This window comes from Canis lupus, chromosome 20 (genome assembly GCF_048164855.1).
Source record: "Canis lupus baileyi chromosome 20, mCanLup2.hap1, whole genome shotgun sequence".
Classification (NCBI taxonomy): domain Eukaryota; kingdom Metazoa; phylum Chordata; class Mammalia; order Carnivora; family Canidae; genus Canis; species Canis lupus.
Genome location: NC_132857.1, coordinates 55,362,623 through 55,386,217, shown reverse-complemented (window position 1 = coordinate 55,386,217; position 23,595 = coordinate 55,362,623). Strand labels below are relative to the sequence as shown.

At 42.2% G+C, this 23,595-nt stretch overlaps 1 protein-coding gene across 24 annotated transcripts in view; it reads right to left on the bottom strand.

Annotated features, from left to right (window-relative positions):
* Positions 1 to 9,731: 9,731 nt before the first annotated feature.
* Positions 9,732 to 23,595, bottom strand: part of MBD5 (methyl-CpG binding domain protein 5) — a 433,497-nt gene continuing 419,633 nt past the window's right edge. For all 24 annotated transcript variants that reach the window (XM_072789109.1, XM_072789112.1, XM_072789100.1 and 21 more), the window contains 2 exons: positions 15,552 to 15,627; positions 9,732 to 12,466 (listed from right to left, as the gene is read on the bottom strand). In XM_072789109.1, coding sequence (XP_072645210.1) covers positions 12,395 to 12,466; positions 15,552 to 15,627 — 148 coding nt within the window. In that variant the 3' untranslated portion in view covers positions 9,732 to 12,394. The remainder of the gene's footprint in view (positions 12,467 to 15,551; positions 15,628 to 23,595) is intronic.

Below are 23,595 nucleotides of genomic sequence, written 5' to 3'. Positions count from 1 at the left end.
TAACCGTGACAGAGATTAACACAGAAAACCCTAGCAGAAGTCTCCTCTGTAAACGTGAATTAGCTAGAAAATGCTGATTAGCAGCCTTCCTCCATGGAATTTTAGAATATTAATATGAGGAGAACTCTATTATTCCCTTAAAACTATTAAACCCAAGGAATGGTGTGTCTTATCCAAAGTTGCCCACACGTGGGCAAACAGGAACAGAGCGGAGAGCACACGGCTCCCAACCTTGGACTCTGGGTTCTCAATGTGGCCCTTTCCAGTCGCTGACCTTAATCTGGCCATTTCCCATGCCTCAGTGCTGGGGGTCAATGATATCCTGACTGAGCACCTCAGAGAGCAGCTGGGTTTTTACCTTGAGGTCAGTGGAGCAAACTTGAGTTGTTGGCATTTTTCCAGGAGGATAGGAAAAATGATCTGACCAATTCTGTGGCCAGAGTGACCTTTCTAAAACAACCTTAAATGGTGGCAGAGAATCCTATGGCCATCTTAACCCTCATTACACTTTAGTAATTTGGGGGTGTCCGTCTCTGACCTTAGGCTCTACGTTCCATGAGGGCAGGAACATGGCGGTCACATTTACCCCGGGGTCCGAGGGTCGTGCCGGTATCCGCTGAGTGTGCAATAAATAGAAGTATTTGGGATCCCTGGGTGGCGCAGCGGTTTGGTGCCTGCCTTTGGCCCAGGGCGCGATCCTGGAGACCCGGGATCGAATCCCACGTCGGGCTCCCGGTGCATGGAGCCTGCTTCTCCCTCTGCCTGTGTCTCTGCCTCTCTCTCTCTCTCTCTGTGACTATCATAAATAAATAAAAATTAAAAAAAAAATAGAAGTATTTGCTGATACGTGTAGAGGTAAATGGTTGCTGCTCACCCGATGCAAAGTGTTTGAAATAGCTTTCCACGTTCTGCTGGCCTAGAACACCTGCCAGCACCCCGCTTCCACCATGAGCTGGCTTTTGCTTACCTTCTGGGCGTACTGTCTCCCTCTCTCCTTCCTGGAAATTAATTCAAGACTTCCTGAGTCCCTCAGAGCTCCCAGAAGATCATGTTGGTCCCGACCCCTTTCCGTCCTTCCCCCAACCCCTGCCCTTCACTCCATTCCCTCTCACTCAATGTCCTTTACCGCTGCTGGCAACGCCTGAATTTCTCCTCTTCCACACGTCACTTAACCCGATTCCCCAATATTTGAACCTCCCAGTATTCCAGAGCTCTTCACAATTCACACCTTGCAGAGTCTCGTGATGTCAGTGACGTCAGTGATGGCAGTGACGGTTTACAGGCCTTCCTCATTGGAACCGGAGCCCTTGAGGGAGGGGCCCTTTTAACTTCATCTTGGAGGTAAGATGCTCTGTAAATATTTCCTGAATGAATGGACAAAAATATTACATCTCTTGGAAATCTTGGCATTATCTGGAAGCATGGAAATATATCCACATTTTTTAGAAGTCATCACTGTCCATTTGGCTCATTCTTGAGGCTCGTAAAGCCTCTCAGGCTCTGCATTCAGATGAGAAATCTACCATGAGCCAATTTCGCTGTGGGTCGGGCTCCTGAAGAGAAAGTTCCATAAGACAGTTAACTCCAGGAAACTTTTCTAGGAAAAGTTCGTCTTTATACCTTGAAAAGACCTTACCACATGGATCGGAATCCCGCACGACCTCGTGTACAACGTGTTGCCATCCTCAAAATGCCTTCGCAGCTAGGTTCATGTTCGTGCTAACTTGACGATAACAGTGTGGGGCACGTGGTGTGATCCCAGCTCCCCCGGGACAGATTAGAAAAGTCAAGTCAAAAGAAGTTAAGGCACTTGCCCAAGGTCACACAGCAGAGCTGGGACTAGAGCCCAGTGCAGCTCCTTTTCCGCAGCATCACGACCTTATGAATGAGCTGCCTAGACCTACACACCTCAGCTGCTCGTCAAGAAAGCCCCAGAACATTCCTGAGACTGGGAGTGCACGGGGTACATGTGCATAGGGAGGGCGCCCTCTCACTCCACCAGGGGGGCCCGGGCACCCTGGGCTGGTACCTCTCCTGAGCAGCTGACAGAAGCCGGCAGCGACCGCGTCTCGCATCCAAGCAGACGTATTTAACAGGCCCTTCCGGGAAGACTGAGGTTCCTCGAAGCTGATGTGAACGTGGAGTCCGTGTTGGGGCAGACGCCCGGCAGCGCCTGCTTTCCTTCACCAGCCCAGTAGGACTGGGCGCAGAAAGTTACATGAGAGGGGCCGCCTGGTGGCTCAGCGCCGAGCACCGCCTGCGGCCCAGGGCGTGACCCCGGGGTCCCGGGATCGAGTCCCACGTTGGGCCCCCTGCAGGGAGCCTGCTTCCCCCCTGCCTGCGTCTCGGCCTCTCTTTCTCTGTCTCACATGAATAACTAAAATCTTAAAAAAAAAAAAAGTTAAATAAGAGAAGCAGGGTCCGCCCCGGGAGTTCCCGTTGACGGTTCAGTCCCATCACTGCCTTTGCCATTGAAGCGACCTTCTGTGTCCTCCCAGTACTTTGTCACTTGGGTGCTCTGCGGAGGTGGGTGCGCACACCCCAGGCGCCACGCACGAAACCCTCTACCGTGGGGGGGGGACTCAACACCTGCATCTCTGTTCCGTCCTCTTGGTCTTTCCTCACTTTTGTTTTGTGTGTCTCCTAACACACGTCCATGAGTAACTCAGCAGCGCACACGCACACACACGCACACACATTCGCATGGAGCACGTCCTCATCGTCTCCACGAGGAAACCTGGTCCCGAGGGGGGAGGCCCCTCCTCAGCCGGGAGGCCTGAGCCCCTCGCGCTGGCAGCGCCCGCAGCCCTGGGCGGGCTGAAGAAGGAGGCCACGCATGTACCCCCCCCCCCCATGATGCCCCACCTGCTCCGGGCCACCTGGCGAGAGCTGGAGAGCCAGGGGAAGGGCCGAGGAGAGTCTGTCGCCCTTGGGGGCACCGAGCATCCCCTCTCCGTTCCAGGCCTTGTGCGCTTCGCCAGCGCCTGCGACTGTTGGCTTCCCGGGTCGGGCACATGAGCCAGGCCGGGGGGGCTCAGCCCGCAGTCACAGCCCCTGAACCCCCTGGCCCGTGTGGAAATTTGAAGGACCTTCTTGATTCTAGGTAATCTCTATTTGATTGGAAAAGGGGGACAGAGCCCGTAAAGGTCACAGAAGACTTCCTCAGGCTGTCCTGCCTGACCCCAAGAGCTATTGAGGATGAACTGGCAGGGGAAGCTATGTTCTGGGGGGACTCAGTCACAATCCGGGGGCCAAAGCCCCTGGCAACTGGCCTCCCTGGCTACTTTCCCACCTGCGTTGGTCCGGAGCGGCCTGGGAGGCCCACCAGACGGGAAACTCCAAAGAGGCCCTGCCCCTGACACCTGTTTAGCTACATCTAAGTTCACCAACTACATCGGCGTCCACCAAATTCTTCTCCCTCTTTTAGCAACATGTGGCTAGGAACTCATAGTCTGAAAAGGCTACGTACAGTATGTAGACATAAACTTCCTATTTAAAAATAAATAATATGGGATCCCTGGGTGGCTCAGCGGTTGAGCGCCCGCCTTCGGCCCAGGTCATGACCCCGGGGTCCTGGGATCGAGTCCCACGTCGGGCTCCCTGCATGGAGCCTGCCTCTCCCTCTGCCTGTGTCTCTGCCTCTCTGTGTGTCTCTCATGAATAAATGAATAAAATCTTTAAAAATAAAAAAAAATAATAATTCTTAATAGCACTTGAAAATACTACCACTTCAGATTATTTGTTCTCCTCTCTTCCCGTTTTGAAAGCACGCCTCAGTGTATTATTTCTTTTCATTTTCTTACTAGTCCTCCGAGTACAGCGAACTCTAGGATGGTTTCGAACACCCTCCTCCCACCCTCCATATTCTCAGATCTTTTAGGAACTTGCTCCCTCCTGCTGGGTCAAAGTCTTCCTCCTGTCCAGAGCACCCACATTTAAATCAGGGAAGAGAAATAAATGGTTAAAGGTGAATAGCAGGAGCCTCTTAAGTGATCGTCGCACAGAAGACGGAACCTTCCTCTACGGCAGGTAAGGGCTAGGTCATTCCCATCTATGGACGAAGGAAGTGACTGAGGCTCAGCCTCTATTATTAGCAGTAATAATAATCACAATATCTGGACTTGCATAGCATTTACTCTTTGCCTGATACTCTCCTAAGTGCTTCGCGTAGATGGGTTTATTTAATCTTCAAGCACATCGATGATTCTATTATCCGTCAGTTTTCAGATGATGAAACTAAGGCACCAGGAGGGTAATTTGCCTGAGGTCACACAGCCCCTGAATAACTGCTTTCGCACCCTAGATATCTAGCCCCAGGATCTTTTTAGAGATTTGTCCTAAATCATGGAGTCTAGTGGTAAGAACTGGGACCCCAGACTTCAGTCTCTTAAACACGCTCTTCTCTGAATGAAGCTCTACGAAGCTCTGCATTCCCTGATTTGACGGATTTTGTGTTGTTTAAACTCTTCATACCTTGAGCTACTTATTTGAAGAGCTGGGCCCGACTTCACTCTGAGGCTGAGGGTTAGTTCTGTCTCTGCTCTGGCTGCCACAGCCAATGGGGTTCACTTCTCAGAGAAATCATTTTCCAGACTAGTGTAGAAGAAAGCCATTTTGTAGGTGCCTGTGGCGTGATGGACAGTGGAGTCATCTAAGAAACACCCTGGGTAGAAGGTCCAGAAGCTTGGGGCTGGACGGGGAAAACCAGAAAAGACCTCATGAAACAGCTTGCTTTGGACAGAACTGCCTTAGACAGGTAGATACCACGCTCCTGCCTTTAAAGCCTTCCTGGGCTTTAAATAAAATAAAAATAAATTAATTAATTAAAAATTTAAAAAAAATTTAATAAAAAAATAAAATTGGGGAAAATGTATTTCTGGGTCAAAAAAATTATTACACAATTTTTTGTTTCAAGTATATGTTTAAATTTTAGTTAACGTATAGTGTGATACTGGTTTCAGGAGTAGAATTTAGTGATTCATTACTTACCTATAACACCCAGTGCTCATTTTACACAATTCTTCAAATGTGAAACGTATTAGGATTTTTTTTTAATTGAGAGATTCTCATCTCTTCCTGTATTTCTTTAATATTTCTCTCCTGTTGTTCTTGTTTTCTTCTCAATATTTCCCCTATTTCCTTGTGAAGCCATTAAAGGTATTTGAAAAAATAAAATAAAATAAAAAATAAAATAAATAAAATAAAATAAAATAAAATAAAATAAAATAAAATAAAGCCTTCCTGGGGAGATGGGACAACTCTACACTCAGCTCCTGCGTGACAGGAGTTTCCCTTCCCTTTTTTTTTTTTTAATTTTAATTTTTAATTTTTATTTTTTATTTATGATAGTCACACACAGAGAGAGAGGCAGAGACACAGGCAGAGGGAGAAGCAGGCTCCATGCACCGGGAGCCCAACGTGGGATTCGATCCCGGGTCTCCAGGATCGCGCCCTGGGCCAAAGGCAGGCACCAAACCGCTGCGCCACCCAGGGATCCCAGGAGGTTCCCTTTCCTAATCTCAACTTGCCTGCTGTAGTTTACCAATGACCCGTCTCTGAGGGCCTGCTCTGTGCCAGGAGCTAAGAACTTTGCATTTCCTCATTCAGTCCTTACCCTCAACCCCTTTGGTAGATGAGGTTACACATGGATGGTAAATAACTTGCCCCATGTTAGACAACTGGTCAGTGGCACAGTCTAGATTTGACTGCAGCTGATCCCTCTCCAGGACCCAGTTTGCAAACATCAGGGGACGCCTCCCCCTTGAGGGTTCATCTCCTGTGTACAGGACCCCGTGCTAGAGACAGGGGTTATTTGCTGGCCTCTGGATGGGACTGAATGCCTGTTATTGTACTGCCTCTGTTGTGTGTGTGGCTTTTTTTAAAATTGATAATTAGCTTTATTATTATTATTATTATTGATAATTAGCTTTAAAAAGCCCTTATGTTCAATGTTCATCGAATGTAGGAGGTGATTAATTGTGGTCGGGGATACTTTCAAGGGCATGTACATAATAATGGGTTGGAATGGATGATGAAAGACCATTGTGGTCTTCCCTGCTGTGGGGCACAGGTCCTCATAGCCAGATGGCCTTGTCCTGGGCCCCAACTCCCTGGAGTCCACTTTCAGGCATTTTTACAACCCTTGGTGCTTACCTGGTACCTCTGGCATCTTGCGGGCTCCTCCGCAGCTTCCTATTGCTCACTGGAGGTATGTGGGAGGATGTGGGCAGGCCAAGCTCCCTACCTGACCTATACCTACCTGTGCATTCTGGTTAGCAGGCCTTACTTTCTAACACTGTAACTTTTAACACTTCAATGCTTTGGGATTTTAAACTTCCCCAGCGTCTCATCATCCAAGCAGAAACATCATCGGTCCACCAACACAGCACGAATTTGTGTGAAGGAAATAGGGAATTGGTGCTGATGGCAATAACTGTAAGTGTGCTGAACAGCACTTACGTATGATTATTAAAGTGAACCTACACAAATATATTTATATACATATCTCAAGACTGGGATGGAACTTACTCAACAAATGTGATATGAAGAGTCATGGCGGGCCCAGAATATTTTTTAATTTTTGAGGACGTAGGTGCTTTATAAAAATGCTGCACTAGAAATGAGATACATGCTCCTCCGTGTTGTCTCACTCCGAGTGCCTGTTCTTCAGACTGCAGCAGGATAATCTTTCTAAAACACAGACCGGCTCCTATCGCGCCCCACCTTGAAATTGCAGCAGTTTCCCATCGTCACCACGCCGCGAAGTGGGGTCTGGGCAAGACTCCCCCAGACTGCTTGTGCTGCTTCACCCCAGTTCTCTTCTCGACTGCTTCAACACACTCCTTTCCCCTCCTCTGAGACACAGACTTCTTTGCCTGAATCCTCTTCATCCTTCCTGGCTCCTCACTAAGCTAGGTCGGGGGCCTGCCATGTGCTGCCCAGCCCAGGCCCGATCACCCTTATCATACTTACACGTCCCACTGGCCGGCTCCTTGGGCTGCTCTGTGCAGGCAGAGAATGGGCTCTGACTTGCTCACCACCATATCCCTACTGCTACATACTGGATGTGGCAGAGAGAGGAACTCAAGAATATTTATTACGTGAATATAGATCAATGATATCACCTAGATCCGCTCAACTGCTTCCATCAGAACTTCTAGAAGGATCATGCAAAAAGTACTGATACCTGAACCAGCTGCGGTAGAGAGCTGTTAAAATACATAAATAGCATGGTCCCCTCAGCCAACGTACTCATCTTGACCCAAGGCAGGCAGCTACGCTATTATTGAGAAGTCTTCCACTCACTGCGGCTCCTAACACACATCCAAAGGGGGCTATTAGTCTTCTTGCAAACTGAACCATGGTATCTAGGTAACAACTCTCCTAAGCCCTACATGGGACTTCTCAGAACATGACTGTCTTGAGTCTCATGATCCCAAGTGTCAAATGTGCTCAAAATGAAGCTGAACCTAATGCCTTGACTTCCTTAATGATGGACCGAGAAGCACTACTTTGGTGTGGATTTTGTTTTGGATTTTGATCTAGGAATCTGTTTCCTGTTGATTACGGCATGCGAAACTTGCCAATGTTTCACACAGACATGTGTTCCCTAACTGATTTCGTTAAGGCAGTGGTTTTCAAGTCTCACTTGGTCCCTACCCCCATCCCTCCATTCTCCACCCTCACCCCAGGAGACATTGGGCAACGTCTAGCATCATTTTGGATTGTCACAATTTGGAAGGGATGCTACTGGTATCTGGTGGGTAGAGACAAGGGAAGGGGCCAAACATCCTACAATGCCCCGGACAGCCCTCACAACAGGGAATGATCTCACCCCAAATGTCACTAGTGCTGGGGTTGAGAAGCCCTGCATTGGAGTGTCACTCTGTAGACACCTTGGCGCACAAGAACCAGGCCCTGTTTACCTGTGGAGTACTTTCCAAGATGTGTGGAAACAAAACAGGAAAAAAAAAAAAAGTTAAAAAGCAGTAAGAAGGCTGTGGCTCTCCCTCTGCCTATGATTTAGAAATTAAGATGCACAGCCTGTTTCTAAAGTAGAATAATTCCATTTGGGGAGGTTTCCTGGGTAGACCCCAGTCCTGGATCAAAGAATCTCCTATGGAAATATAATAAACGGCATTTAGTGTGGAATTGAAGAGGCATGAGTGTGAAGAGTTTTGGTGAATTCAAAACCATATTTGTTTTTCACATTGAAAATGTTCAGGTCATTTTCTTTTCCTAAGAAGGTAACCATTTGGACAAAAATATCCACTTGAAATGCAGGTGCAATGTAAACTGCTACTCTTCTACACAGACAATCCAGTGTATTTATACTTAATCCATAAAGGCATGATGTTACAAAACACATTTGTATATTGTGAAGCCATCTGGCATCAAATTTTCCAATTTATAGACAACTTTGTATTTACATAACAAATTATTAAATCAACCATTTTTCCGGTTTATAAAAGGTCACTGAAGTACACACACAGTGTGTATAAAAGCAGATAAGGCTGATAATACATATTTACAGTAGATACAAATTAATCTTTCATATTTGAAGATAATGCTTTTTATATATTTTTTTCTGTATCAGACTCCCCACTGTTAGCAGGATTTCCCATGCTTGAGTTGTTTATTGCTTTTTGGCTCACTGATTTAATATTCACTTCTGGGTTGTTTACACGTATGAATTACTAATGTTCTTATCTCTTTGGCTAATGCAAATGTGAGAGAGTGAATGAAAGAAAAAAGATAAATTAATTCAATATTACAGTTCTGGCTGGTTGATATTATTTCTCCATAGCCCCCAAATGAATCAAGTAATGCACAACTCATTTTATACACTACATTGAAAAGTCTTGAGACTTGTGTTACACCATTTGGGCATACGTGGGCAAAGTAAACAGGTATCAGATTCTCAGGAAGGTCTAGGATCTTGGCTTTCTCGGCAGAGAGCGTCACCAGCATCTTAGGCATCCTAGATTTTAAAATCTCAGTGCAAAACCGCTTGTGACTTACAAGGGCACATTGCAGACTGCAGAGATTACCAAAGTTAACGACAACCGGTTATCATGGCCTGAAATGAAAAAAGGAATCACCTCATGGGATGGGTCAGTCGGGAATCTTCATAAAACTTACAGAAAGCAAAAAACAGCCCTCTGCTGTTGCCACAATTCTGCAGTGTTACGTTAAAAAGAATAAGGTTGTGCGTACTTGAAAAACAGACATAGCAAATAACTCAAAGTCAGGGTCCAAATGCATGGCTAAAAGTGGCCCATGATATCACAAGGGATGGATATTCTAAAGCATTTACATTCACAATGAGACTAAAAACTACAAACCAAAAATATTCCTTTAAATAAATAAAAACCCCGATTGCTTTTAATGCTACAAATGAGACAAATCAAACAAGAGCTGCTGAGTTCATTTTCATTCATTTGAAATAATCTTTAAAAACTCCTTAAAGGTGTAGTTTCTTCTCCTTCTGCTTCCTAATAAGACTGTTAAGGGACACAAAATCATATTAGATTTTCTTTTCCAAAGGTGATATTATGTTCGTTAAAGGTGCAAAAAATTTTTCATTGTTTCCATTTGTCAGATTTGTTGAAAAGAAAAAAGAGTTTGTTTTAGGGCATAAAAAAATGTAATAATGTAGAAGGGCTAGCCTTCATTTAAAAAAAATGAATTGGCTTGAATACAAAGAGAAAGAAATGGCTCTATGGGCAAAATTCAAGTATGAGTGACCAATTTTTTAATTGTAAAGTAGGTGCAACATTTAAAAAAATGTTACAGCACTGCATGACCTGTAATGCTAACAATATTTACATTAACTGCTTACACGAAACCATAGAACTGTAAAGGAGAGGGAAAAAAAACCCCATGTGGACTGAAACAACAACACCTAGCATCCACATCAAAGCTGTAAGCAACCAGTGAAATCATGGGCACAAACATACTTTACATGGTCTGCTGATGTAAAGTACACATCAGTGGGGAAGCACACACCTAATTAGCTTGAAATATCTAAAAGAAGGCTTGGTAGACACAAACTCAGTCTAAAGACGGACAGCAAGGGCTAAAAAAAACTTCTACACATCAACACACATACACACACACACACACAGGCAGACAACATACAGGCACACATACGCGTCTACCCGGGAATAAACATAACCGTGCAGATGAAACAGTAGAAAAGCAGGTTGGTGGCAGAAAAAAAAAAAAGAAAAGAAAAGAAAAGAAAAGAAAAAAGGGCATCTATGGTTTAAACATCCCAAACACACAAAGATGCGTCAACTAAACTACACAAAAGATCAAAAGATTACTTAGGGCGACTGCATGAAGGACCAGCAGGCAACCCCACTGTTACATGAAAGACACAATGAACCTACCCCCAGAAGGAAAGGCTCCTGCCTCCAGGCCGAGAAGCCCGGGGTAGCCAGCTGCATTCCATCAGGCCTGAGGGTAGGGGTGAGGGTGGGAGTGAAAGGACAACTGGACACAGGAGACCGGAGGGGAAGAACTAAGAGCTGTTGCTATCAAAAGTGAGCCCGGGTGGAGTGCTCTGTGCTGTGGCCCCAAAAAACCAACTGGAAGAATGACCTTGGTCTCCTTTTTCCTGAGTTACTGGAACTCTGCTACATCGTGGGACTGAGAAGAATGGGGGCTGGATGAGAGAGGAGCCATAACGAGGTGGTGGGTATTGGGGTGGGGGGCTCCAGAGCCTGCTACTGAAAGGCTCCCAGTGGCTGGAGCATTAAGCTGTTGAGTTAGCCCCAGGCTAGGTAGGGGCCCAGGCAGCGAGTGTTCTCTAGGGGTTTAAGGGTTTGGGGATGGGGGCTGGTGATTCAAAGAATAAAGGGATAATGGATCCCTTCTTTTGACAGTCCATCAGCAGAAGTCAGGCTGGAGGCCTGAAACTTCACGTAAGTGCGTGGGAGATAGGGTTATACCACCACCACAAAAATTGTGAAAAAAAGACGGAAAATTATGTTGTGCTACATTTCTTATTAATAACCTTGTACTTTACAATGGCTCACAGTTTTAGGTTTGTATACTTGTAATGTAGTATTTTCTCTCTACATTTGTTTCACATTTTTTTCTTACTTAATATAATATAAATAATTTGGTTAATAGATTTAACCTGCACATTTCAGCCACATTAATATATATAAGAATCTGTTAATGGTATAAATAATTCTTTAAATAAAATAAATCTGATATGTTACATAATACTGATAAAAAATTACCATTGCTAATAATTTTGTAAGCCACCTTCACTTCTGGTTTAAGTAATACTGATGAATGGCTATGAAACTTGCTTTGATGATTCGTATTCGTTTTTGCCACTACAAAAAAACTGAATTATAATTAACCTTACCTCTGATAATGGTCTCGAACTGGGGCTTTTGCCTCCATGTATGGAAACAGAGAGTTTTATCTTGTCAGGTACTGTTTGCAAACAAATTCCACTCTGAGCATCAATGGTGGTGCAGCATGAGCTAGCTAGATCAATAGGTGGCTATCAAACGTTAACTACAGAAATGACTGAGTAAAATATTCCATCTAAGATTTTTTTTTTTTATAAAACCTATTCTACTTTAAAACTTAGGTAAAAAAAATATGCAACAAATGGTTGCAGTTTCTGAATTCTCAATTTAGACCTGTGAGCCCTCATCCCTTTAGAAATCTGCAAGGTTTTGATTTCCTAGGCACCCGAAACTGAGTCCAGTGCTTCCAGGCAAGGTTCATTCCAAACAGACAATATAAATGGACACTCGGTGGTGTGCAGTGTATGTCATCATTCAGGTAATACATCATCATGCCTTTTCTCTGCTGTTAAATACAAAAACAGCATCTTTTACATTATCATAGAAAAGCATTTAGGTTGTATTTTTATTTATCACTTTACACTGGTAGTCTCTGGTAGGTGTACTCCATAGAAACCAAAGAATTTTGTACACTATTTCTTTGTACAATAAAAGATAAAGTGTGCATTAGGTACGCTTGTACATGACAATATTGTACAATATTTACATTTCTGATATCACCATGAAATTCTGTATTTTCTATATACAACATTGAAAAGTCTTCAGAAACATTTGGACATTTCTTATAATCACAATTTTAGTATTATAGAAAAAGTTTCTCAGTAATCTCTTGACCATTTATCACTCTCATCATTCAGGGATTCTGATTGGTTTTCCAGCATTCATTATCCTTCCTGTTCAAAAAAATATTGTATCACTGTTTCTTTTAGCACCCTGTGGTGGTAGTAGCTATCTGCCATAGTATAAATACTGATATAACAGTGGCTATATCAATACCTATACATAGATATATCTGTGCACGTTCCTTTAATAAACACTGCGCATTGGTGGAGTAGTCCCTGTTATCTGGAGATCTTCCTCCTCTTGGGTTTGGGGGGTCTCATTTGTCTGTCTCCCTGTGGGATTTGGTGAACCTGGAAATAAAGAGGTGGAAAAAAAATAACAACAGACGTTGAAAGTACAAACGCCATACGATCTCTGACAAAAAACAGGATAGGGAATAGGTTTCCACCTCTCGTCTTCAATCATTGATATCATGAGGCCTTGAAATTTTTTGTCAAGACCCCGGATCTCAGTGTGCCCATAGTCACTACAGAGAATGAGGAATCCTAGGAACTAAGAAGCAGAACAACACTGTGGGAACCCCATAAACTGTGGAACTCAAAGGAGGAAGCGGAGAAGACCAAGTGTGGGAAATGCAGTGTGCAGTCGCTACCCCTGCTGTCCATTTAAGGCAGAAATAACGCCTTTCCTATTAGAGATCCCTAGATCACCAATTTCAGTAGAGTCTAGGAAAGTGGAAAAATACGTACCGGACATGTTTTCTTCTTTATTCCGTCACCCGACTTACTTTTTAACTACTGAGAAGGGTCAAAGATGGTAAGAACACGCACACAGCTCAGCCCAAGGAATGTTATTTATGAGAAGACTCAGAGTAAAAATGGAATACCGCTACCATCGTTGGCAGATCTGAGCTTATATAGTCTGGGATGAGCAATTAGTACAACTCATCTGTTATATACTAATGCAGAAGCTGTAGCAATTAGGGCCGTGTATCATATGGAGCAGGGGTGGAGCATGGCGGAGTGTGATCGCCAGGTATGAGACAGCAGGTATGGTTTTGGGAGGCAGAGGACACGTGCTAGGGGGGTGCCCCACATTGTATGTGGTCACTGATAGGAGAGGGCAAGGTCAAGACCCAGGAAAGGCAGGCGAGTCCCAAGGCAGTGGTGTAGCTAATGCTTAACAACCAGCTTCCTGTTGGAGGAACACGAGCCTATTGCAGCATTTGCCCATTTCCATGGTGTAAATACTTCCACCACAGCCAGCTTCAAAGCTACCAACGTAACATGATGGAACTCATAGTTAGGAGATGTGCCCAGTCAGCTCTCAAGACCTGCTACACGTTGGCTTCACTGCATGTCTTCAAAATGCTTAGATAACAGCACAGGCCAATGCTGTTCAAAGTCAAATGCAAAAGGCTTTAAAAAAATTTTAAATTTAAAAAGTAACATAAGTTTCTCAAACTGCCTTTTCCTCCTAACCTGTCCATATACACTTTTAAAAACCATTAGTTTCTGATGAAGATCCATAATGGAAAACTTATTTTAACTGAGGAAAGAAGATGTTATCCAAGACTGCAAGCAAGTCTTGGTAATCTGTGGACCAAATGTGGCCTGAAAAGGTATTTTGTTTAGCTGTATGATGCCTTAATGTCTAAAACATTGTCAACACTAAAAAAAAAAAAAAAAAAAAAAAAAATGGGAAATTTTACTTTCCAGACTTTTAGCATCTTATGAAAACTTGGAAGAGCTTGCAGCTCTGGCACAATTTCCCATGTGGTTCAGATCTGCAGGAGTGTGGAAGGAGGAGCTCCTTCTGGAGAGAGTATGGACTCCAGCTTGACACAGTCCCCATCAGTGCTGACTACCTGCTGGCCACGAGGGCCAAATGTCCTGCAGGGAAGACCAGCAAGATGCTTACTGAAGTCATTTTTTCTTCCTCCTCAGCAGGCACATCGTATAACACGTTTCCTAGTCCATTTGAGTTAAGGAAGCCATATGAGGGGGTCAGACCAGAGGAAAATGATGAGCCTATCCCTGGCAGCCCTTGGCATATTCTCTTCTCTCATCTGATGGATGGAATTCAAGTGAAATGAGGAGCAGTGTGAGGCCCTAAGGACTGGTGGATGGTGGATGCTGGATGGAGCAAGCCTTTCCCCAACCAGCACCAGCTGAAGTGGGCAATAGTCTTTACTGTGGATCCTCTAAGGCGGCTTCCCCCGACCTCTTGGTTGGCATTTCTTGATCCGCTTGAGTGGCTGTTATTCTCACACATGACCCACTTTACTTACTGACAGTATTTGCCTGACCTTAGCAGGCATTTAGATTTATAATCCCCACTTTAGACCTTTCCTAAATTCTATCAGGAAATTTAACATCTTAGGGTCTTGGGGGATCCCTGGGTGGCTCAGTGGCTTAGCGCCTGCCTTTGGCCCAGGGCATGATCCTTGAGTCCCAGGATCGAGTCCCATGTTGGGCTCCCTGCATGGAGCCTGCTTCTCCCTCTGCCTGTGTCTCTGACTCTCTCTCTCCCTCTCTCTGTGTATCTCATGAATAAATAAATAAAATCTTTTTTAAAAAAAAAACTTAGAGTCTTCATTCATTTGCAAAATGATGGGTTGGATCACCAAATCTCTAAAGCCTGCACCAACCCCACCATTCTGGGAATCTATAACCTGTATGTCAATCAGTAGCCACTGAATGGGTTGTTGGGATCTAGATAACTTGTTAACACAAAGCATTGAGTAAAAGTAAAAGAAATTAGCTTTCATTGCTGAATAGCCTTAGATAATTCACATTTTTTTTAGAAATTACTAAAATCATATTTTGAGTGTTTACACTAGCCAGTTTGTGAATTAGAGGACAATAGGTAAACTTCTCACATTCAATACTACTGTATGAATGGTTCAGTAAAAATGTAAAGAAAGAATAGACACAACTTCTCAAAAACCAGAGATTATAAGGTTCAATAATTTAATAATAGTGCCAAATATTTTGCTTTTTAGGCAACAGTACAAAGGAAACGAAAGGTCTTTGCACTCTTGAACTTGAGCCCACTGTTCAATTTCCCTTTTTTTGAGACAAAGTGAAATTTGCATTATTGACTAGGCAACAGTAGTGGCCACTGTTATTCAGGGAGTCAAATGCAGAAAGCTGTGGTTTGAACAGGAATATTTTGCGGCTCACATTTAGAAAGAATGTTATGTGGGAAAAACAAAAGTTATCTCAGAAAAAAGACATAGTTAATACTACCAGGTTATTTTTTCTTAAATTGCTTTGAATCTTTTTTGATATGTCTTTTTTTTTTTTTTTTGGAGCCTAGTAATTTAGTATTGCTACGTGAGTTGCTTGTCAATATTTAAGAGACTTTACCAAAAAGTATAATACAATTTATTTTCAAAGAAGCACAGTATAATGGAAAAATAAATTAACTTACAGTCCCAGACATTTTGTCCAGTTCACTCATGGCCTCATGAATAGCAGCTTCTAAATGGTTATTTAGCTTTCCACTTCTGGAATTAATGAAAACAACACACCAGGTTAATAAATTAAGGAAACAAAGTCTCCATTTAATCCCCTAATCAGAAAACAGAAGTACCAATTCCACCAGAGAAAGTCAATTTATATTTACATTTGAAAAAGTCAGATGACAAACGCCCTGGGATTCTCACCACTGAATACTAATAATAAAGTCACGCAGCAACGAAAAGATGGGACACATGATGGGGGACAATGGCTTCTTCCCCCTTCCACACGCTTCTTCCCCAGTCTGATGGTTTTGCAAGAAAACTGGGCCACGGGTCTGCTTTCCCGGAGGTGGCTTGTGGGCCAGGAGTCCCGCCTGCCGCCCTGCGTGCCTGCTGGTGTCTGGCCAGGCCGAGGGCCCGCGGGGAGGGCGCAGGCCTGAGCTGCAGACTCCGGCCACTAGGGAGCTCCCTCTGCCCTCTCTGGCGGTCCCGGCTTCCAGAGTTGAGCAAGTGAAGGCTGAAATCCTGGTGTGCCTATGCACCTTGCACACTTGCACGTTCTGGGTGGGAAACACCTCAATTTGTCACGCCCAAGGCTCCCTCCATGCCTGGGCCTACCACATTTCCCCCAAACCCCAAATGACTTAAGTATTTGAGCAGATAAAGAATGACTCAGAGTGTCAATCACTCGTTTGACTTTTTCTCTCTACTCAGCCTAGCACGAGACGACGTGCGTGTGGCTTGAAGAACACAAAACAGTGCATCTGCTGCTACTGAGACTATGGGACGTTGCTGAACTAACTCCTTAAAATCGCAAACCCACACCATCTCCTTCTGTGGTTATGTACCCTTTGTCTATTCTAACTTCTTTTGTCCTTTTTTTATGCATAGAAATACTTACCCAGTTAGTCTGAGTACTAAGGTGATTCATTCATTTATCTTGTCACAACAATTACTAGAAAAGGTGCAGAGATAAGCCCTTTCAAAGCAGGCTGTCAGTGTGGTTTTCCAAGAGTTAAGTCTCAACATCTACACGAAGATTGGAAATTCGCAGTTGTGGAAGAATTTGGCTCATATTCCCATTTAGTCTGGCTCACATCGTGTTTAAAAACATATTTGAACTTTAGTGGAATGCCTTCAGATGGGGCCTTTTGGTTTACCACAGCCCCCACCAGCTTTTAGCCTCACACGCCGGGACTGGACAATTCATACATTTAGTTTCTGCGTACACCCCGAGGACTGTTCTGCTAGGCACATCACGGATGCTCCACGTATTTACTAACTAAAAATTTTGTCCAAAGCCAATACGATGTCTCGATATTTTGGGAAACATACGTGAACTTAAGTCAATTTAACTGAAAAAAAAAATTAATGTATTGGTTTTAACTAAATTATGTGGGCAATACAGCACCAACTCTTTCCCCCACCTTTTGCTGGCCTGCAAGCCAGCCTCTAGTTTTTTACATTCTTCCCATTTATTTTTAGAAATATAAACAATGCAGAGAAGTGCATAGAATAAATTAACCCCTAACAAACCCACTTCCAAGAATAAACTGATAATAAATGACCTATTTCCTTTAAGTCTTTTTTATAAAAAAACAAAACAAAACTGAAATTCCCATTTATTATCAGTTCCCAGTCCCATTCTCTCCTCCCCTCAGGTTGTTGTCTATCTTTCTAGTATGTTTTATAGTTAATTTTAATTTTATTTATTTATGAAAGAGAGAGAGTGAGCATGAGCAGGGGATAGGGCCAGAGGGAGAAGGGGAAGATGCTCCTTGCTGAGCAGCCCCGACATGGGGCTGGATCCTGGGACCCTGAGATCAAGACCTGAGCCGAAGGCAGACCTTAACCAACTGAACCACCCGGGTACCTCTGCTTTTATATTTCACATGATATATCCATGAACAATACTTAGCATTGTCTTTTATGTGTGTTTTTTGAATACACACACAAAGGTGTCCATCAGGTATGCGATGGCAGGCATACCATTCTGCAACGTGTCTCTTTCTCCCTTAGCACTGTCCAAGCACTGAGCACTGTCCAAGTTGATATCATCTATTCATACACTCGTTTATTTACCTACCCATTCTAGTTTTAAGGGACCATGGTGGGGATCCCTGGGTGGCACAGCGGTTTGGCGCCTGCCTTTGGCCCAGGGCGCGATCCTGGAGACCCGGGATCAAATCTCACATCAGGCTCCCGGTGCATGGAGCCTGCTTCTCCCTCTGCCTGTGTCTCCGCCTCTCTCTCTCTCTTTTTCTCTTTCAATCTGTCTCTCATGGATAAATAAATAAAATCTTACAGAAAAAAAAAGGGACCATGGGCATCTTGTGGAGTCAGTCTGGGTTGCTTTCCTGGTGAGAAGTTTGCTAAGCCTGATTCTGAGTGCCGGGAGGTGAGGGCGGGTGCGGGGTGTTGGTCTGATCATAGGACTCTGTGGGTCCATGTAAGTTTGGCTGGGGTTAGGCTGGGGCCCCATTTATGGGCTGTTTGGGAAAGGTCTTGACTCAATATCACATGTTGCCTAGTTGCCTAACAGTATTACACCTTGTGTAATGTGTTAAATAGATTTGTCTTTTTACTATTTCTAATGTATTTAAAAGTATGAATATAAATTTCAAAAGATATTTATGTTACAGACCTTTATTATATCTTATGGGTTTACGATTGACTACTTACAGCTCTAAATGTCTAAAACAAAGGTAAAATATTTCAGCGAAAAGCCACTAGAGAATTTTGGTTCTCTCACTTTTATCTTAATAGCAAAAACAGCTACTATTTATTGAAAATTGTCTATGTGCCAAAAATTGTGTTAAATCTTCATATACATTATCTCATTAAATCTTACAGCAAGCCAATGAAGTAGGTATTATGACAACTGTTTATAAGCAATACTTCATGACTTTTTAGGGAGAACTGGTGAAGCCAATTCTTTTTTTTTTAATTAATTAATTTATTTATTTATTTTTATTTTTTTTTTGGTGGTGAAGCCAATTCTAATCTGGCAATGCTGAAGATGGATATTTAACTACAAATAGTTTTTAAAAGTAGGAAGTTCAAAGAGCTATGAAAAAACTTTCCCTATGAAAAATTGTTTTTTAAAAACATTTTATTAATATGTATTTATTCATGAGAGACACAGAGAAGCAGAGACACAGGCAGAAGGAGAAGCAGGCTCCCTGCAGGGAGCCAATGCAGGACTCAATCCTGGACCCTGGGACCATGTCCTGAGCCAAAGGCAGACACTCAACCGTTGAGCCACCAGATGCCCCTCCTAACTATGGAAAAATTGTAATAACATCACCAAAGTATAAAAAGAATTCAACAGTACTTGTTGAATAAAAAGATAGAATTTAGGACTTTGTGATCTCATTCTTCAACAAGATGTTTAAAATGTTTGTAAACAGCCTGTATTAATTTAAGCTAAATTAATAGTGTTTTTCCTTTAACAAACTTAAGTAGTTCTTAGGGGGAGAAATGACTACTTGTGGAAGATGGAATAGATACAGAGAGGTGGGGCATGAAATTACTTGAATACATCATGAGATTCAAGAGGTAAAGGGAGATGCTCCCAGGTGCTAAAGCTGCTGACTAATTTTTACACTAACTGGTCAGGTCAGGGAAAAATGAACTTAAAAGAGGAAGAAAAATTTCCATGAGTTCATGAAATGAGTAATTAGTCAAAATTCAGTCTTCCAGTACCAAGGGCCTCCCTGTGGAGTCTCTTCTACTATTTTCGATTCCCTGCTGACATTTAATAATAAACATTTTTACTAATGGACACTCTAAAACCTACTTGATTAAGCAATAGATGTTCATATAATCACATTTCTAGTTATTAATGGAGATAATTGCCACTTCTATTCTTCATTGCCTATATTGTCACACATTATCCTTATCTTCGCTAATTGAGAAAAAAGGCAGGTACGCATCTGTGAATGGTACGAGAAATGAGGGAAATGAGAAACTGCACGTTGCTCTACACTGTCAGTGTAGAATTTAAGCAACTCACTTCCTGTAGAACAGAACAAATTTGGGTGACACCTAAATGTCAAGAATCTTAGATTCTGAAACACAGTCCATAGAGAAAGTAGGAAGATCTAAGAAAACTTAACATGCTGGGGCAACTGGGTGGCTCAGTAGTTCAGTGTCTGGCTCTTGGTCTTGGCTCAGGTCACGATCTCAGGGTTGTGGGATCAAGTCCCGCTTCGGGCTCTGTGCTCAGCTGGAGTTGGCTTGGGATTCTCTGGCTCCCCTTCTGCCCCTCCCCGCTGTGCACTCGCACACTCTCTCCCTCACAAATAAATAAATCTTTTTTTAAAAAAGAAAATTTAACCTGCTAAGTATAATTTCTTGGTTTCAAAGTGGAAGTAGGATTTATTTGATCACTTTATCACTTTTCAGCTTCACAAAAATCAAGCTACCAAATTTTAAATGATATGTATGTATAGATAGAATATTTGATCATTTCAGTGGAAATCATAACAAACTTAAAGCTATAAAACTTTTCCTTTAATGAAGCTATTTCCTCTTTTAAGTATGACTTCACCCCCAGTAATGTCTTCAATACACATGTTAATATTTCTCTTGTGATTAGGCTGTAATAAGCCTATCAGTTTAAAGGTATTTATTATACAGTTTGATTATAGAATATTAAAAATTAAAATGATCACATAAAATTCTAAATATCTTTTTTTTTTGCAGATTTCATTTTTATTTTTTTTAAATTCTAAATATCTAATAGAATAGTAGAATGTTTCAACTGGGGAAAATATCTCATAATTGTGTTTGTTTCACCCGTATCTTTTAATCCAAGTATCTGTTTACTAACTACTTACCATGTACCAAGTACTGTGTTGAGGCTCTCTTTATAATGTCTATACTATAACGATGCTAAGAGGTAGATGTTAATATGCCCATTTTAGAAATGAAGAATTTAGGCGCAGAGAGGTTAAGCAACATACGCAAGGGCACATAGCTCTGATGCGGTGGAAACAGGATTTGAACTCAAACCCCAAACCAACTTCTTAACCATCTTATTCCAAATGCCGCCTTCCTTTTTCAGTTGCTTCCTCCCTCCTTTTCCCCTGTCTGCAAAAGCAGTCCAATCTTTGTCATCTTAAAAATTCTTCCAGTTATTTTTCAGGAACTTTTCATATTAAGGATAGGAAGAAGCCTAATTAATTTGTATCAGCTCTCTCTAGTTCATTCGTATTCCCTCTTCAACCCATGGCCACTTGGTTTTTACACCTTCCACTTTACTGGAGACGGTTTCCACTAAGGTTGCCTGCAGCCTCTAACTTGCCCATCTAATGGAGATTTCTCTCTTCTTGGCTTAGTGCACTGCTGTTTATCATTTTATCATCCTGGAAGCTTTTGGTCTTTGGTTCCTAACACCCTACTCTGCTGCCCCCTGGTTCTCTTCCACCTTTTTGATTGTTCTCATCTTCTTCATTATCTCTTGCAAATGTTCAAATGCCCACGTGGGTCAATCCTTAGCCCACTGTTCAAATGGGCCAAAGGATCTCTGTGTGATCGCAGCCATTTTTACATAGTGTCAGACTTGTGTCCGACACAGTTGACAGGCACCCTACATGCACTCAACAGCTCCCCTTTGTACTCTCCACTCAGCCAGTGTTTTCTACTACCCGCCAAGTCACCCCAGCTAAAACCCTGAAAGTCGTCCTTGATTGCTTGCTCTCCACATTCCGATCAATCACCATGACATTCTGTGAATTTCACCTCCTAAATATTCCTCGACCATGTTCCTCCTCCTCCATTCTCATCGCTCCCATTGTGGTTGAATCATCATCCTGCCTTGACTTCCGCCATGGCCTCCTAAACAATGTCCCTGTCTCCAATATGGTTCCCCTAAAATTTATCCTCCATAGAGGATAATCTATGTGAAAAATCCAACCACCTGACCCCTCAGGCACTTCCAATAAGATAAAGGATCCTATGGGTGCATACTAAACTCTTCATAATCTGATTGCTGCTTATGGCTTTGGCTGCTTCTCTTACAATTTCCTGTCTGATGCTTTACAGTCTCTCAAATCCAACTGCTGATCTCATTTGAACACTATCCCACCCCATACCACCTTGGTCCTTATCTCCTTGTTCTGGCTAATACCTATGTAGCACGTAAGGCTTGGCTCAGATTATCTCCTCTAGAAAGTCTTCCTTTACCTGAGTTTAATGCCACTTCTCTATGATCCCCAAGTATACTATACATATTGCTGTCATTGCAATTTTAACATTTTAATTATTTCTGGATCTGTCTCCTTTGCTCAAGAGAGCTCCAGGGACTGCAGCACAGATTTTTGCTCAATTACTCTCCTTAAATTGGGGAATAACTAAGTGATTAAATAAATGAATAAATACATGATTGGGTTCAAGACATCATTTGTCACTTATACGACTGACCTTCAATTAATTATTTAAGCTATTTGGGTCTTGGTGTCCTCATCTATAAATGGGCTTAGTAATTCTGGCCCATTTTGTCATTGGGAGAATAAAATAATGGATTTTAAATAGTATATGCAAAATGTAAAGTATTCTACTGGGCCTTTATAAGGCAAGTTAGTCTGTGTAGACAATAGCATGATAAATAAAACTGTTTTTACTAAAGTTCATTTCATAGTTTCTTCTTTTACATCTCTCATCTATATTCTAACTTCCTGGTTTCATGGCAGTCCCTTTAGATAAAGCCACTTAAGACTTAGCAAATTCACCATAACTAGTAAACTAGTTTTGAAGAAAAAAAATTTGAAAAAGCTATTTATTACTTACTACCTTTCAGAAATCGATTAATACCAAATTTATGGGAAAAATACAGCTCATTTCAAGGCAGTATATTTAAATATTTGAAGGAGTTATTTCATTTCTGTGTTATCAATTGTTTTGGGTATTTTGAATATAATTCAGCTTACTGGCATATCTCACTGGAGGAAAGATTTTAGGGTTCTTTTACATCAAATAAATGAGTACTGTTGAATATTTCATAGCAAATGGCCCATTGCAAATTTGTGATGTAGGTAATTTGCAATTTCCCTCCTGTCATCCAGAACTTGTATTAATTTTGTGGGCCTTATCCTACCACAAAGCTCTGCACAGGAAGTGTTATTTCAGTCAGAGCAGAAGGGACTTGCCTCACCATATTCTTTATCATATCTGTAGTGAATCTGGCAATTCACTCAGTCATTGATTGCCATAGTCAGTGCCAACTTGCTACCATCCAAAAAATTCCCCAACATAGGGGCACAGGAGTTTGCCTCTTGTGGTTAGCATCTTTCCGTGAGGCAGTTTATTGAGATGAAGAATTTCCCCAAGAGATTTCAGTTCTAAAATTTTGCCTCTGGCACCACTAAGAGAAAGAGTGCTCTTTGATAGATAATATTGATATCATTATGTACACGAGATACACTACCGAACATTCTGACCTCATAATTCTTGGACCTGAACAGGCATGTCAATCATATGTATTTTTAAATAACTTTCCATGTGCATTTGCAAAAGCACATTTGTAATTCTCTACCTTAAAATGAAATAATAATTATGATACATAAAACTATATTGTATTACAGTGGAAACTGTTTCTAACGTTATCTGCTTGGCCAAACAACATTTACCTAGAATAAAAAGATCGAGAAGTACTTGAAAAATAATGTCTCAAAGTACAACTTCTTATTCTAATTCCAAAGAAAACCTATTATTCCTGCCCTAAGAAAAAAGAATTATTTACCATCACTTTGAGTAACAGTTAATCTGCCAAAATTATTTACCTGTGTACAACTGGGGTATCTCCTCATTCCTCTTCCAAAAGGGATAGAGTTTTGCTACACTTTTATTTTTTTATTTTATTTATTTTTAAATTTTTATTTATTTATTTATTAGTAATTTCTACACCCAAGAGGGAGTTTGAACTCATGACCCCTGAGATCAAGGGTCCTATGCTCTTCTGACTGAGCCAGGCAGGTGCCCCTTTGCTCCATTTTAGAAACTATTTAATTG